The sequence below is a fragment of the Uranotaenia lowii genome, chromosome 2 (genome assembly GCF_029784155.1).
Source record: "Uranotaenia lowii strain MFRU-FL chromosome 2, ASM2978415v1, whole genome shotgun sequence".
Lineage (NCBI taxonomy): Eukaryota > Metazoa > Arthropoda > Insecta > Diptera > Culicidae > Uranotaenia > Uranotaenia lowii.
The window spans coordinates 387,007,467-387,024,331 of NC_073692.1; the positions used below are offsets into that span (position 1 = coordinate 387,007,467).

Consider the following 16,865-nt stretch of genomic DNA (forward strand, 5'->3'; position numbering starts at 1 on the left):
AGAGAAATATTATATCAGTACCAACACGAGAAAAGGGTCTATGTTTATTAACGACGTTCAGAGAAAAATGCGTTTTAAATCGCTAATTAAAATTCACGTGGAATCTTTTAAGTTTATATGACCCAAACGCACTGTTTAGGAGCATTCTAATTATGTTTTAATCAATAAAAAAAGTATATTCATGGAAAAATAGAAAAGCTGGAATGGAAAAGCTTTTCAAATTTTCCCCTTTTAATGTTTTGCATCTAGAGACCGTTTGCTTTATTGAGGAATAAAGGGTACTAGCAAAATCTTCAAACTATTTGACTACATAGGTACCATGTTCCAATATCAAGTACTCTGGCTGGATTCCGTTGGAAAAAAGGAATTGCGGCCTATGTAATTCGGCTTTATTTTGACAGCAGAGTAGTACTTATTTGTGATTTTAAATAATGATTGGAAAACACATTTTAGATAAGGTTTTGAATTCAAGAACATAAGAATTATTTTCTTAGTATTGCAGTTCGAAGCTGAAAATACGGCTTCCATTTTAAAGAACAATTTTTAAAATTGAATTTGACGTACTGATAAAAATTTAAAATATTTTAAAAGGTTTGGCTGCAAAGCAAACCGGGTCAGCTAGTTCAACCATAAAAAACGGTCAATTTAAACTTGGTTCCCTCGAGCACCAGTTCCCTCGTCCAGCTTGCTACCATCAGAAAGCGCAGAAGCAAAAGCTTGTCCTCGGTCGCTCGTCATCAGCAAGCTCGTGGAACGCTACAACGCTACCACGCATGCTGGCCAGTTTGACAGTCGTCAGCTGACAGTGACAACAACGACACCCCAATCTGCCTGCACCACCCCCTTTGCTTGTATCGCAACCCTTATCCTTATGTGTATGACTTCTGGTTCCAGGGAACATGACTTAATGCACTTGGCATCGGTATCGCAATTCGAGTGTATATACAAATCGAGAACAGAGAACATAAGTCATTTTTTTCGGTAAAGAAAAAGTGTAAGGGTTTTTTTTACGGTAATTTGAAATTTTTTCCGGTTTAACAGATCAGTGTTTCCAAGCTCAGTCGATTGAAGTGAGAAAAATCACCAGTCGGAAAACTTTTTAAAAGATTGATACACGTCGACAGTATTATCAGCTATCAAAATCAACGTCAAGTGGAGAAAAAACACTCTGAGCTACTTGTTCTGCACTGAACAGAAGAAGATTCGGGTTTTTTTTTGGCCTGGTCGATCGAAGCCATCCCGAAAGGACAAATCTCGCTAAAAGGGAAAACCTGTTTCGCGGAAGACTCTTGTTTTTATTGTCTCTAAAATCCAATACCCGTATCGATGTAGACAGCATCCAGCAGAATTCTCATCCATCGAGAGGTTGTTGAAGAAACAAGAAGCTGAAGCTGAAACAAGAACAACACCCAACCGACCATAAGTAGTGGCGCGTATTCCTCACCTATATAAAGCGGCCGATCGTTAGCGAAAGTTTTCTCAGTCCCGTGCCAACTTTCGGATCGGAACACCGTCTGTTTTTCCGCGGAGTAGTAAATGAGCGCGCCCTTGCTTAGTATCTGTGTGCAACTTCTGACAGAGTGATTACCAGAGCTTGAACTTCTGTTGTGTGAGCTACCTAACATGTGTGGTGGATAAGATAAAACAAAACATGCAATAAATATAAACCGAAGAAAAAAGAGTGCTCTGCATGGGTTTCTTAGCACGGATCGAATCGTGTGGGTTCTTAGAGCCGGATTGGGGGAGAACAGAGGAAACCGTGTGATTAGTGACTGTTTTGAGTGGAAGAGAGCAGTGTATACACTTCACCCGAAAAACAACCGAACGTGGCCTAACCGAGTTAGTCATTTCGCTGCAATGATAAAAAAGATGTTTGGAGTCAGAGATGCCAGATAATCCAGCAGTTGGTTACCTTACGGAGCTTCCTATATGGTGATTAGGATCCACAATCATGTGCTGTTGATGGGCGGATGTCATTCTCTACTAGATTATCAAAATGCGATAACACTGGGAACATTGTGTACTACGACAGTCATTCCATTTTCATTGTGTTTTATTTCTCGTTTTTGCTGACGTTGAACCAATTTTTGACGGTCGCCATAGAGAGAGAAGAGTCACTTAAACAGGGAATCTAAGCACTTTGTGTGTCGCAACGCGGTAGTTTCACATAAAAGAGGATCAAGTAACAAATCGATATTGCAATGTTATAGGATCAACAGAATATTGAGCACCGACAGTTTGACTGGGAGGGAAAATAAGAAGACTTGAACAAATGCTTATAAAAACCACAAAATGATGCAAAACAACTTTGTTGTGAGCTCGCTAAATGTTAACAAATATTGAAAAATTTAACAAAATGTGACTTCAAGATCATTTTTCATCATTTCCAAAAAAATTCCAACATGAAAAAATGTAATCAAAGTAGTTCCTCCAATATCAAATAGTCAATCGTTGGAGGATAATATGAACAATCCCCCTTATTCTGCGCCGCGCGTGAGGTGGAGATAGTCGAGTCGAGTCGGAGTCACGTGAGTCTTGTCACCTTATTCCCGAAGCCGATGTGACAAAGGTTCATGCCCAGCTGACTACTAGATTAGGAAAAGAACTCAAAAATTTCATTCTATAAGACTTTTCTCACCTAAAGCGACTTCTGGAATCGGGTGACTCGACTATCGTCACCTCACGCGCGGCGCAGAATAAGGGGGAATGACATATTTTCATATGCTTCTAAATTATGAACGATATCCCAATTTTTGGAGCATAGAAACATAGAATTATTTGCTGTCAAAAACTGTAAAAGACGGTGATTTGGTATTTTCCCAAAAAAAAAAAAAAATGTTGAAAACCAATGGGTCGACCAAGTTTCCTCATTTTTTCCTAAAGCCATCATCAAAGTTCATTGAACTTAACATAGAAGCACTAAGCTTTTCCAATTGAATATCAACGAAATTCTCAAGTAATCATCATGGATATTCAACTAAAATGACTAGAAAATGACTAAAATTATGTCATATTTTCATCGAAGATCCATAAGAGTTTCATATTTTTTTATGAAAACCTTATGGATCTTCGATGAAAACATGACATAATTCCAAAATTAGGAGAACTCATCAAATTGAGTGCAAAATTCATAACATAAGTTCACAACAATTACTACAATTACAGACCACGTTCGTTTTTGGCAACATTCGATTTTGGCAACATTCGATTTTGGCAACATTCGATTTTGGCAACATTCGATTTTGGCAACATCTGGTTTTGGCACACCCATAGAAGAGGTTGCAAAAATCCAATGCCTATTTAGCAAATCTCTGTGCCGATAATGCGCTGAAATATGCACTGTGCCGAAGACGGTATGTTTGAAAAACCGTAACTGGCATAAGGACTCGGCTCCCAACCAAAATGATGACCACTACATTCAAGCGAAACAAGAAAAACATTTTATGGGATTTCCTTTCTATTGGATAATTCATCCCAGAAACAAGAAAATAAAAATTAAAACCACAGCGCTGTAGTGAGAATCGAACTCAAATCACCAATTGTATCGTCTTGCCAGTCCGACATTCTAACCAGTGTACTATTCGAGCTTCATGCAGGACGAGGTATATTTGTCATAGGCTTTCTGTTACCGATCAATCACAAAAAAAAACGTACAACGGCGGCTTCCCGGCGTTTGGCCTCCTTTCAATGCATTCCTTTGTCTTAAGATGGAAACGGGAAAGGGAACGGGAGTGAAGGAACGGGAAACCCATTGAATGAGAACTGTGCTTTGCTTACTGCCTGCTATTACATACACACGCTACATATACACAGCTGCTAAAGCCGGGCAGCTTGGCCGGTGTTGTTTGTCGGTGAATTGAAGGAATGTTTTTGTTGTTGCTTTTGCTACATACACACGCACAGCTTAGCCGTGTTTGCCGGTTGATTGAATTAGAAGGATGTTTTTCTTGTTGCTTTTGCTACATTCACACGCACAGTGCTCGGTTCGCTGGCTGCCTGGTGTTGGCCGGTATTTATTTCCATCCTTCTTCGGCTTGTGATGCGATGGGGAGGGACGCGAAAACGTTTTTATTTTGTTTCATTCAGACATACGCAATTCGGTTGCGCTGGGAGGTTAATGCCGGTGGGCGCAAATCGAATCAGTGCCGGTCGCGTTATCTTTTTGTACCAATGATGCTATGAAATTGACTACACGCCATTGGCACAGAGGCTGAATTTTGGGTTCACATGTGCCAAAATTGAACGGTTTTTAGAAACAACATTACCTTCTGGTTTATGTCATAACAGGACCAATTTAATTTAGACAAACACCATTAATACATTTTTATGTTCTGAAATGGTGATAAAATGCAACAATAAAAACATTTTTTTTTTAAATTTTATACAGTACTCAAAAATGACAAAATGGTGAAAAATTCCAAAAGTTGAAATACCAATTCAAACAAAAGAATGAAAATGTCAAAAAAACAACTAAAAAATGATGAAGAATGACAAAAACAGTGAATATGACAAATGAAAACAAACATTATAAACTAAATAAGAAAAGTGCAAAATGCATCAAAAACATGATGGAAAAAATAAAAAAATGACTTCAAATGGTTGGAATTTGACTTAAATAACGTTTATGATAATAATAATAGTTATTTTCTTAAAAATAACTGAAGAAAAGTTGAGAAAAAAAAACCGTTCGGTTTTGGCAACATTCGATTTTGGCAACACAAAATGTACGGGCGTGTTGCCAAAATCGAACGGGGTCTGTACTGAAATTGTGAGTAATTCTGTACGTGAAACTTTCTTGTATTTCGTATTTCGAATTCAGTTTGAGAATTTATAATGTAGGAATCAAAATATAGTTGAAAATTTAAAAAAAATTCTAACTGTAATGAATTAGAACGAAGATTTCAGATTAAGCAATCAATTTTAAGATGAAAAAAAAACCGGTTACACATTTTCCAATTGGAAGGCCTTATCAGTGAAAGTGATGTCCATTTTAGTAAGAATATTTGAAGATTATGAAATTGTTTAAAGATCCATAGAAAGTTAGAAAAAGATGTTGGAAAAGAGCGAGTAGAATTTTATTTAGAAGCATGTAAGATTTCAGAGTAAGATTTATTTTTATTTACATAATTTTCCGTCTCACGACATAACTTGATGAGCAACCGTTTTCCAACTTCTCGGGCATCCCACATTCGTCAGATCACGCTCCACTTGGTCTAACCACCTCGCTCGTTGCGCCCCTGGTCTTCTCGTGTCTACCGGATTGGCAGCGAACACCTGTTTTGCAAGACAATCGTCCGGCATTCTTGCAACATGTCCTGCCCAGCGTATCCGTCCAGCCTTAACCACCTCCTGGATACTGAGTTCACCGTAGAGTCGCGAGAGCTCGTGGTTCATCCTTCGCCTCCACACTCCGTTCTCCTGTATGCCGCCAAAGATGGTTCTTAACACTCGTTGCTCGAATACTCCGAGTGTTCGCAGGTCCTCCTCGAGCAATATCCCTGTTTCGTGCCCGAAGAGAACAACCGGTCTAATGAGCGTTATATACAAGTTACACTTCGTGCGAGACTAAGTCTTCTCGATTGCAGTTGCTTGTGGAGTCCAGTCCAGACTTCCGGTGATCATTCGCCGCCGGATCTCACGGCTGGTGTCACTGTCTGCGGTCACTTTAGAGCCGAGATAGACAAAGTTTCCGACTATCTCCAGCTCGTCGCCGTCGATCGTGGCCTTGTTATTACTGGACAAGCGAGTTCGGTAGATCTCGGATCATCCACCGCCTCCTCCACCGCCGCAGACGATCTGCCGGCAATGTCATTGGCAAAGCAAATAAGTAGACAGGATCTGTTGAAAATAGTGCCCCGCATTTCGTCCACCACGAATAACACCTTCTAGCGCCACGTTGAACAACATGTAGACCTTGTAGAAGCCCCCTGCGCGATTCGAATGAAAACAGCACTGCGTTCCTTCCATCGTCGCCTTGACCAGTCTGGTCAGCTTTCCGCCTTTTCCTGTCCATAATTTTGCATAACTCGTCACAGACGATCGTGTCGTATGTGGCTTTGAAGTCGATGAATAGATGGTGCGTAGGGACTTGGTGTTCACGGCATTTTTAAAGATTTTCCGTAATGTGAAGATCTGGTCCGTCGTAGACTGTCCCTCCATGAAGCCGGCTGATGACTTCCCATAAACCTGTTTGCTTGTGGCGTTAGGCGGCGGAGTAGGATTCGGGACAGCCCTTTATAGGCAGCAGTTAGGACAGTGATCGCTCGGTAGTTCTCACAGTCCAATTTGTCGCCCTTCTTGTAGATGAGGCATATTACCCCCTCATTCCACTCCTCCGGTAGCTGTTTTGTGTCTCAGATCCGAACTATCATCCGGTGCAAGCAGTCGGTCAACTTGTCCGGGTCCATTTTGATGAGTTCAGCTGCGATGCCATCCTTCCCAGCCGACTGGTTGCTATGCAGCTGGCAGATGGCTTCTGGCACCACCTCGTCGTTAGTTACGCCGGCGATTTACCTCCCCCCTGTGTCTTGCTCTCCTGCATGTGCACCGTTCAGGTGTTCATCAAAGTGTTGCTTTCACCCAAGGGGCTGAAAGAGAAGGAAATTTCCGAACTGACATTTCAGTACCGCACTGACGTTTTGGTACCAAAATGCAGTCTTCCGAAAATCACTCGGAAGAAACGCTTATGATAGGTTTCTAGTTGGAAACATTCAAAGCCGATTGCTGCTGCCTGTTGTTCCCTAGAGAATCGGCAGAGCGACAATGCGAAGTCAATGTAAACAAGATTCAAAAGCGAGAGCGGACTCGCATCTAAGTCGATCTCTCAAGCTCACTACCTGGTGTATCAGAAGTGATTGAGACACTGACTGATACAAGATCCAATTCGAAAATCCACTCACTCACTCACTCAAACTCAATCAATGCGGCCTTGCATCGGTTCATACTGACTGCGTACTTTCTGGTAAAGCGGCAGAAACATATGTTCATACGTACTGCCTGCGTGTTTGAATGACTATTTTAATCCTCCCCAACAACAGCAACAACAAAGCAAGATGTATCAGGCAGACAGCATTCGATCATCGATCAGTAAACGAGTGAGTGAGTGAGTGATTGAGCAAGAAAAGTTATTGACTGAAAAAAGAAACTGAAAATCAGGTAGCTCCTCACACAGTTGAGAATTCCAACTGGAGAAGAAACGTCTCTCTTTCAAATTTTATTTCTTTGATTCTCGGAGCAGCGCTGTCGAACACAATCTTTGCCCCACTGGGAGATAAACCAACCGACAATTTAGGTTTTGCTTTCGCTGTTGAAAACGTTTCAGTGTCTCTCATGAGAATTGAGTGATATTCGGAACACTGCCAAAATGCCATTGAAATCAAAGGGGAACTGACGTTCTGGTTCCAAAAAGTCGGTACGGTTCGTTTGTATGTGATTTGACAGTTGCTTCAGTCCTTTGCTTTCACCTATTGATCCCCTCACGACTGGCCGTCAGGATGTCTCCATTCTTATCCAGGCCCATTTCGGCTTGCGGCACGAAGCCTCTACGGAATGCGTTGAGCTTCTGACAAAACTTCCGTGTTTCTTGGGAACGAGGCAGCCGTTCCAGCTTCCAAAAGCTCCTCCTCCTCCAGGCGGCGCCTTTTCTCCTGGAAAATTCGGACTCGTTGCCTCTTTCTCTGTCGGTGATTTCCCACATTTCGACGGGTGCCTCTTTGCACTACCGCCGCACACTGGGGTAAATGCACCTAGAGGGCGATCAAAATTATTTGCGGACAAACGGTAAACGGTAGACATTTGATGTCTTCGCAACATTTTTATATTTTTTGGTGATCTATCAAATTCTCGAAAGAAAAAAGTGATTTTTTCACCTAAAAGGGAGATAAAAAAAATTATTTCTTGAAATAATTAGTTTAGAGACTTGATGTCTTCACAAAAATTGTAGATCTTATTATTTTAAGCAACTTTGTTGAAGACACCATTAAGATCGCATGAAAATCATAAAAGTTACGAGCATTTTAACAAGTAATTTTGAGTTTTTATTTAATACTAGCTGATCCCGTCCGAACTTCGTTTCGATAACAACAGTAAAATTTTGATCAGATTAGACGTTAATGTTTTTATCCAATCTCGATATTTCTTATACTGAAGAGAAATACCTTTGCTTTGAGAGTATCCTTATTGATAAGTTAAGAACCCTACTTCATAAAAGACATAACAGTTTCTTTTCGAATCTCGTTATTCAATAAGCACGTTGACCCGTTTAATTTTCACCACAATTTCACAAAAACGGCGGATGGTTAAAAAATAATTATCCCTTTTCGTTGTACAATAATCCAAAATTCAACACATAAAATTATATTGATTTTATCACTACATCCCAGTGCATAAATTTTCAAATGAATTCTATGCCGACTCTTTACACAAAATTCGATACCTAAAAACGATTGTTCATTTCTTTAAATCCCTGTGGGTAAATTTTCATATCATTGGAATGCATTACAACGTAACTATTAAAAAAAACAGTGAAAATGTAATATGGACGACTCCTTCCGCCGACCTGTGACTCTAAATTTCATACCCGAAATAAATTACTCGTCTCTCAAAACTCTCATGTGCATAGCTTCATCTCAATCCGATGCATAATCAAGACAATATCGCGTAAACAATGAACAATCAATATGGACGATCCTTTTCCAATTCGAAAACAACTGCCCCTTGAAACTCTCACGTGCAAAATTTCATTTCCGTCTGATACATAATAACGACAATATTGCTAAAACAGTGAAAATTTTATATGGATGACCCCTTTGGCTCACCCCTGATCCAAAATTTGAAACATGACATCAATCTTCCGTCGCCTAAAAACCTTATGTACAAATTTTCATCTAAATCCTATGTTTAATAATGTCAATATCGCAAAAACACTGAACTGTTAATATGGACGCCCCCTTTTGCTGACCCCTTATACAAAATTTAACACTTGAAATCTATTTTTCATTCCTGAAAACTTCCATGTGCCATTTTCCATCTCATTCCGATGTATAATTATGTCAAAATAACTAAAACAGTATAAGTTTAGTATGGACGACCCCTTTTGCCGACCACTGACCTTAAAATTGAAACCTGGGATCGATTTCTCGTTTCTTCAAAGACTCATGTGCTAATTTTCATCACAATCCGACGAAAAATAATGTCAAATATTGTCAATTGCATGAATTTTTAGACTATTGAGAGAATCTGATTTGACAGGTAACAATCCCGCACTCACTAACACCATCACATTCTTTATATAAACTAACATGTGCTAAAAGTTGAAAAGGGACTATATGAAAAAAGGAGCAACATCAGAGTTCAGTCACTTCATATGATTTCTACCAAAAACTTCATATGATCAACTTTCATACGCACCGTTGCCGTCTTCAACAAACTGCGCAGATTGCACCTATTTAGACCCCCGTGCAAATAATTTGCGCGCAGTAAAATCTGCTCACAGACCTATACATAGACAATGACACATATCGATATTCTCTACATCTTAGGATAAAATTGAATTAAAAACAATTGCGACTGGTGTGTCAGTAAAAATTGTCAGTGAATCCATAATTTTTTGGCTAATTTTTCAGTTATTCGAAAAACGCCCGAATAATGCATGATTCATTTATTCCACTTACATTCTTGTACCCGAATGTACAGAATGAATTCTGTTTTCTGTTCGTTTCTTTTCATTTGTTGATCGGTCAATTTTCGTTATTAAACTCCTTGGTTTGCTTTCATAATAATTTTCGCCAAAACAATAACGATTATGCCGTTTGGAAATGTGATTCGAAAATCAGAAGCGAGCAACGGCTGATTTGAAAAACTGACACGGGTTGTCTATGTGTGCGTCAGTGCGAAAATATTTCTGCGTGGAAATTATTTGCACAGAAGTCTAAATAGGTGCAATATCCGCAATAATATTGCGAAAACAATATTTGTCTTATATGGACGACCCCCTTCAGAAGGGGTCATCCGAAAATCTGAAAACATTTTTCATCATTCCTGGTCCTAATGAGCATCCATGCCAAATTTCAGCGCTCTAGCTTTTAAGGCGGCTGAATCTATAGAGGACAAACAAACAAACCCACAGAAATTGCTTTCTATATAGCAATCAATAATGCTCTTTTTCCTATAGAAACACATAAAATTCGAAGGAAAAAACCCTCAAATTTTCATGTTTTTAAAGGAAAAACGTTGCTCAGGTTGCTGCAGTCGTGCGATATTTAACCGAGGTGGGCGTCGGTTTCGAATGTTGTTCACGACGGAGAGTTTTGGGCGCATCTTCACCCTCACCTGATAGTGGTCTGACTCGATGTTGGTGCCTCGACAGGATTGGAGGATATTTAGATTAGACTAGCTGACCCGGTAAACTTCGTTTTACCCGTTATTTTATAAATCGTTGGAAAATGTTTGCAGTTCTTTAAATTCTTCGTGCTCGTGAATCAGTTTTCATGAAAATCGTCTTGAAGTTGTTCGAATTTTGTCCCGTTTCTAGTTGATTTTATGTAGGAGCCCCGCTTCCATAAAAAGTAATAATCTCGAAACTATTTTACAAACCATCTCCAACCCGAAAACCCCTCGGATACCAAATTTCACTTCATTCCGACCGACCGTTTATACGTGATGGTGTTACAAAGAAAACGACTCCATTTTTATATATAAGATTAAATTAGATTAGGATTAGATATCAGAATCAAACGCCAGGTTAAGATTTAGATGTTAAGATTTCTTTTTGTATTTTAACGGCTGTCAGTCTCGGATTTTTAAGTAAAAACGACTGTTTTTGACTCTAACGTTTCGATCCTTATTGGATCTTCATCAGGGGCGATAAAGTGTCGTTTTCTTGTCATTCAGTTTATCAATCAAGTATCCAGATTTTGCATAGTTATTATAGATTCAGAGATCTTAAGCTTTAAAAATATTATATTCTACAATTTTTTTTTGAAATTTGAATTGATAGCAATTACATCTATTTCTGACACTTTATATTTAAGTTTTTTATTCATTTAAAAACTTTGTTGAGGGCTGTCGAACAATTGAACTGTTGGTAAATTTCGTCATAACTGCCGTATTTTGCAAAATTGAAAAAAAAACGCAATAAGAAAACTTCTATAACTTTTTTCTCAGAAGTCAAAATTACTCGTGATCTTCGGGAAAGTTTATCATTGAACTTTTCACTGTAATCTGCTCTCGAGTGTCAATATGCACTATTGGAAGTTTTGAGGCTTGTTACCTTTTTTCAGGCCAATCGAACCAAACCAATTTCTTCGGGAGCCCCTCATGAATTCATGAAATCTTTCAATTTGCATCATTAGTTTTTGTTATGGAGCTCCCTGAAAGCCCAGAAAAAAAACTCCCTAATCGGACCTTGAGTGTCAATTCGACACTCCTGAAGCAAAACAGTTCTAAATCATGTCTGAAGTTCTTTGCGCCTCAGAAAAAGGTAAATTTTGTAGTCTTGCTTGTATTACGTATCTTTAATTGAAAAAATACATTTCTTACTATGACTTGGACCAAAGAAATTCGTAATCGTTTGTCTGTAAAACTATTGCACTGAAATGGCGTATCAAACGTTCCCAAATTAAGCACAAAAATGAAAAAAATAACATTTCCAATGACGTCACGTTTTGATCAATAAGAATTCAATATCTAGATGAAATATTGGAATTCTGGTAAAGTAAACCAAATATAGAAAATCGGTGGAAATGTTCAAAATCACAGATTTGCTCAAAATTCTGTATTATTAATGGTTTTTCTGTGATTTCGGAAATCTTGCACTTGACCAATATTGATTTGATTTTCCTATCGTAGAGTGCTATCATCGGCCTTAGAAAGGCGTATGATGTGAGTTCAAATCCCACTAGGGGACAGGCCTTTTTTCGCATTTTTCTAAACATTTGTTATTCAACATTTTCGAAATGGTAATATCAAATGTATTATCTGAATATATATCTCGATGGAAATAATTCTCATACAGTATGATTGAATGCATGAATAATTAACTTATTAACTTGTTGAAAAGAAAAGTTACCACCCTAAAGGGCATAAAAAAACCAAGTGTCTTCCAAAAAAAAATACTAAAAGCAATCTTCCGATTCTACTAACCCTTAATAACTGCGACTGGAAAAACGCTGGCATCTTTCGAGTTCAAACTTCATGAAAGTGGCAAATCGCATACATAGTGGCAGAACGAACATTCGATTAGTGAAAGGTGGGCGGCCACGAAAAACGTGCTTTCAACCTGAAGATCGAGCAAGACTTGAGCAACGCCACTAGCCAGAGCCCACAACAACAATAACTAACATTATACGTGACTTTAGTTGGTTAGTAGTGCAACCGGTGCGGGGGATAATGATGGGATGGCTAGTGGCGCGGGTGGAATTGGATTGGACTGGACTGGAACGACGTCGACGACGGTGATTGGTGAGCGTCGTCGTCAGACGAGAGAATTTTCCACCGCGCGCCGCGCATAGTCTTAACTGCGACGAACCGTGGCCAACAGCTCAGTCGTTTGCGTGTCGCGTCCGCGAGAAGTTGCTGCCTTGGAAGAACATTTGTTTCGGTTTTCTGGTGAAGTGTGTACCTGTTTAGTACACCTATGCGCTAATTAAGCGTGATTCAGAAGAGTGGGTGATCTATTGGTTTTTTCATACGTTTTTTTCTGGAATCCATTAACTTCTTTCTGCAGGTCCACAAGACGTGCTCGGCGTAGGGGTATAAATTAAAACAAGTGCCAGCGTGTTCAAGAGAATTTGTTTTTGTGTTGTGCTGTGTTAACGGAGAGAGAGGAAAAAAAAAACGAACAAACCATTTTTGTGTAATCAACCGATAAAATGTGTGGCATTTTTGCGTACTTGAATTATCTGACGCCCAAATCGCGGCGGGAAGTGTTGGACCTGCTGTTGACGGGTTTGAAGCGTTTGGAGTACCGTGGTTATGATTCAGCTGGTGTGGCCGTGGACAATCCGACCCAGAATGGCATTGCCATGTTCAAGCAAACCGGAAAGGTGAAGGTCTTGGAGGAATGGATCAAGGACTCAACGAATGATGCCGCGTACAACGATAAAATCGAGTCCCATGTTGGGATTGCGCACACCCGTTGGGCTACCCATGGTGCACCGAGTGCAGTGAACTCCCATCCTCAGCGATCGGATGAGTCCAACTCCTTTGTGGTGGTTCACAACGGTATTGTGACGAACTATAAGGACATCAAGAAGTTCCTGGAGCTGCGAGGATATGTTTTCGAATCGGATACTGATACGGAAACAATTGCCAAGTTGGTTCATCATCTGTATATGCAGCATCCGACTTATTCCTTCCGGGAGTTGGTTGAGCAGGTCATCCAGCAGATTGAGGGAGCCTTCGCATTGGCATTTAAGTCGAAACATTTCCCTGGAGAGTGTGTTGTAACACGTAGAGGATCTCCACTGTTGGTGGGCATCAAGGCAACAACGAGTCTTGCGACGAATCATGTTCCGATTTTGTACGGCAAGGGACACCGGCATGGCTCGAGCGGAAACATCCAAGTAGATCCAATGCCAGATAACACGACCGATTTTATCAACCCTGGAGAGGAAGTCGAGTATTTCTTTGCTTCCGATGCATCGGCCGTTATTGAACACACCAATCGTGTTATCTATCTGGAAGATGACGACGTAGCTGCGGTGAAGGATGGTGCTTTGGGAATTCATCGTTTGAAGAAGAGTTTGGATGATCCTCACGCTCGTGAGATTACAACCTTGAAGATGGAGATTCAGCAGATCATGAAGGGCAACTATCGGTACTTCATGCAGAAGGAAATCTTCGAGCAGCCGGAATCCGTCATCAACACTATGCGAGGTCGTGTCAACTTTGAAACCAAGAAGGTCACCCTTGGAGGTATCAAGGAATACATTCCAGAAATAAAACGATGCAGACGTTTGATGTTGATTGCTTGTGGAACATCTTATCATAGCGCTGTGGCCACTCGGCAACTGTTGGAGGAACTCACCGAACTTCCGGTAATGGTAGAGTTGGCTTCTGACTTCCTGGATCGTAACACTCCTATCTACCGAGATGACGTTTGTTTCTTCATTTCACAATCCGGAGAAACTGCCGATACCCTGATGGCACTGCGCTACTGCAAACAGCGTGGAGCTTTAATCGTTGGAATCACTAATACGGTAGGAAGTTCCATTTGTCGTGAATCACACTGTGGAGTCCACGTCAACGCCGGTCCCGAAATCGGTGTGGCATCAACCAAGGCCTACACTTCGCAGTTCATCTCGCTGGCTATGTTTGCACTAGTTATGAGTGAGGATAGGCTATCGTTGCAGAACCGACGGGAAGAAATCATCGAGGGTCTCCGGCAACTTGACACTCACATCAAACAAGTTCTGAAGCTTGATCAGAAGGTATTGGAAATCGCACAAGACCTCTACCAGCAAAAGTCGCTCCTTATTATGGGTCGTGGATACAACTTCGCCACCTGTATGGAGGGAGCCCTCAAGGTCAAAGAATTGACCTACATGCACAGCGAAGGCATCATGGCTGGTGAACTTAAGCATGGACCCCTCGCTCTGGTCGACGATACCATGCCCATCGTGATGATCATCATGCGGGATCCCGTTTATGTGAAATGTATCAACGCTCTGCAGCAGGTCACGGCTCGCGAGGGTCGACCAATCATCGTCTGCGAAGAAGGTGACGCCGAAACCATGTCGCTCGCCTCCAAGGCCCTGGAAGTCCCACGAACAGTCGACTGCCTCCAAGGTATTCTCACCGTCATTCCAATGCAGCTCCTGTCCTACCACATAGCCGTTCTACGAGGATGCAACGTCGACTGTCCACGAAACCTTGCAAAATCTGTAACGGTCGAGTAAGCAAGCTGCCAACAACGGTTCAAACGCTAACCGACTCTTGGAGAAACTGTCCGGTGTGCGGAGAAACCAACTTTTACAGATCCTTCACAACCCTTTTAGTTTCGTTCTTGATTGACTCCACTTAAAAAAATCACACACTAACAGCAATATATGCATAACATAATCGCAAGAGGAGGGAAAGCGTGTCGGTAGATAGAAACCCCACTTAGCCGGAATTTAAAATCGATTGGATGCATCGTCAGCTGCTGCTGGTATTTTTTTTTTCCGCGAGCTGCTCTCGTGTACAAGTGCAATACCGCCAACGCCATCGCCATCGCAAATGGAAGAATTACACAATGTAGCATAGCGTGCGCTTATCAGCCAGCCGGCAAAACCTTCGTTACTGCTGCTGCTGCAAAAATCTCAACCCTCTATCTCTGGGCGGCAGCGAGCGCATCCAACACAAACAACAACAGCAAACCTGGGGACCTAGGAAAAGCGACGGCAGAAAGAAAAACCCTAACGAGGAGAAAAGTGGAAATTTTAATTTGAACAAATGACACGCCGCCAATCATCTATCTGTGTGTGATTAGATCGACAAAGTTGAGAGACAAGTAGTGTCTTTTTGTAGAAAAAAATCGATGCTGACGGAAGACGAAATGTTTGCTGTTTTACCTTACTTATTTAGGACGCAACGTACATATGATAGTGATTTCCAGAAGAAGTAGAAGGAGATAAATGATTCAATCAAAAAAGTCAAATTTATTATCTGTAATACTGTGAGCGATAAAATGTTCTTTTATAAATGTATGTAATTTGAACAATAAAGTATTAGTGCTTATTTCTTTTTTAAACAAAAACCACTATAATTGAGGCCGTTATCTGCTTAATTTTCATTAGTCCGAACACTAGCCCAAAAGAAAATCAATGATGGCGGCTTAACATCGACATGGAGCCTACGTGCAGCTGCACTATAAACCGTTGCACTTATTACGTATTCTGTCATTAGGTTCAATGAGGAATGTGTACAAAATTTGAATACGATCTGAACCACAAGAGTTCACACGAGAAACGCCTCAGTTTGATGTCGACACCATTAAAAAGGTTGATCATTTTATTCATTTTTTTTTCCTTCAATCCATTCATCCATCCACTCCACCAAACTCGGCCGTTGTACACAAACAGAAGACTTCTTGATCGTAGTATGATGTCGCCTTGCGGTGATCACTATCTATAGTATACCTTTGCTTGGCTTAACTATTACCTAATCGTTACTTGATCTGGTGGTCAACGGACTGACTGTCTGTGGTGCTGGTGTGTGCTTTGATGGCCTTAGACTCTGCGCACCGATCGATGCGGAGACGATGCCACGAAATTCTGCAGCAGCTATAGGAAGGTGTCAATCATATGCATAACTTTTCAGTTGACAGCAACTAAGCTGTTCCATAACTGGTACCAACACATCTTGGCGCATCTTCATCAGTCACATATGTTCAGTATAAGATTGTTCCTTCCTTGTTGAATTCAGCACCAAGCATCTCTATAGGTTTAGCTTATTAAGTAATACAACGTAAAATACTGATGACAATTTCTCCCAATCAATCAGTTCTGGGTAGGTATCTAAATGTTTATTTACTAATCTTCTACTCTCGTAGTACCCTCACCAGTAATCCGGGTAACCAAATTCCAAGGAACGTGATAATCACATTCAAACATTTGGAGGCCTGCAGCAGTCAACTTTCATAACAAAGCGGCGAAACATCTCTCATCAACTGAATATCATAAGCCAATCGATCGTGCATGGGGATTGCAATTTTTTCCTATTTATCTACCCACTCTATTGATGACCGACTGGATTGAATTGGCATAGTTCTGCATGACCCTGCCAAAGAAGGTAAACTTGTGTGGCTTGTCAATGCCAATGGTGGTGAATCTTCAGCTTCGTAAATCATTTGATTTGTTTGTCTGTTTTTCGTTGTTTGTCAAATG

At 40.6% G+C, this 16,865-nt stretch overlaps 1 protein-coding gene across 8 annotated transcripts; it reads left to right on the top strand.

Annotated features, from left to right (window-relative positions):
- Nucleotides 1-869: 869 nt before the first annotated feature.
- On the top strand, nt 870-15,745 carry LOC129745176 (glutamine--fructose-6-phosphate aminotransferase [isomerizing] 2-like). Of its 8 annotated transcripts, none has more exons than XM_055738096.1 (2): nt 870-1,012; nt 12,725-15,745. In XM_055738096.1, exon 2 carries the CDS (start codon nt 12,870-12,872, stop codon nt 14,895-14,897), a length of 2,028 nt encoding a protein of 675 aa, XP_055594071.1. In that variant the 5' UTR covers nt 870-1,012; nt 12,725-12,869; the 3' UTR covers nt 14,898-15,745. The 8 variants fall into 8 exon arrangements, with proteins under 8 accessions (XP_055594071.1, XP_055594075.1, XP_055594077.1 ...); XM_055738100.1 differs by having other exon boundaries at nt 890-994; XM_055738102.1 differs by having other exon boundaries at nt 964-981.
- Nucleotides 15,746-16,865: the final 1,120 nt, after the last annotated feature.

Bases quoted from the DNA above. Each gene is read 5' to 3' on its own strand.
- LOC129745176 (XM_055738096.1), top strand. From the start codon at position 12,870: ATGTGTGGCATTTTTGCGTACTTGAATTATCTGACGCCCAAATCGCGG.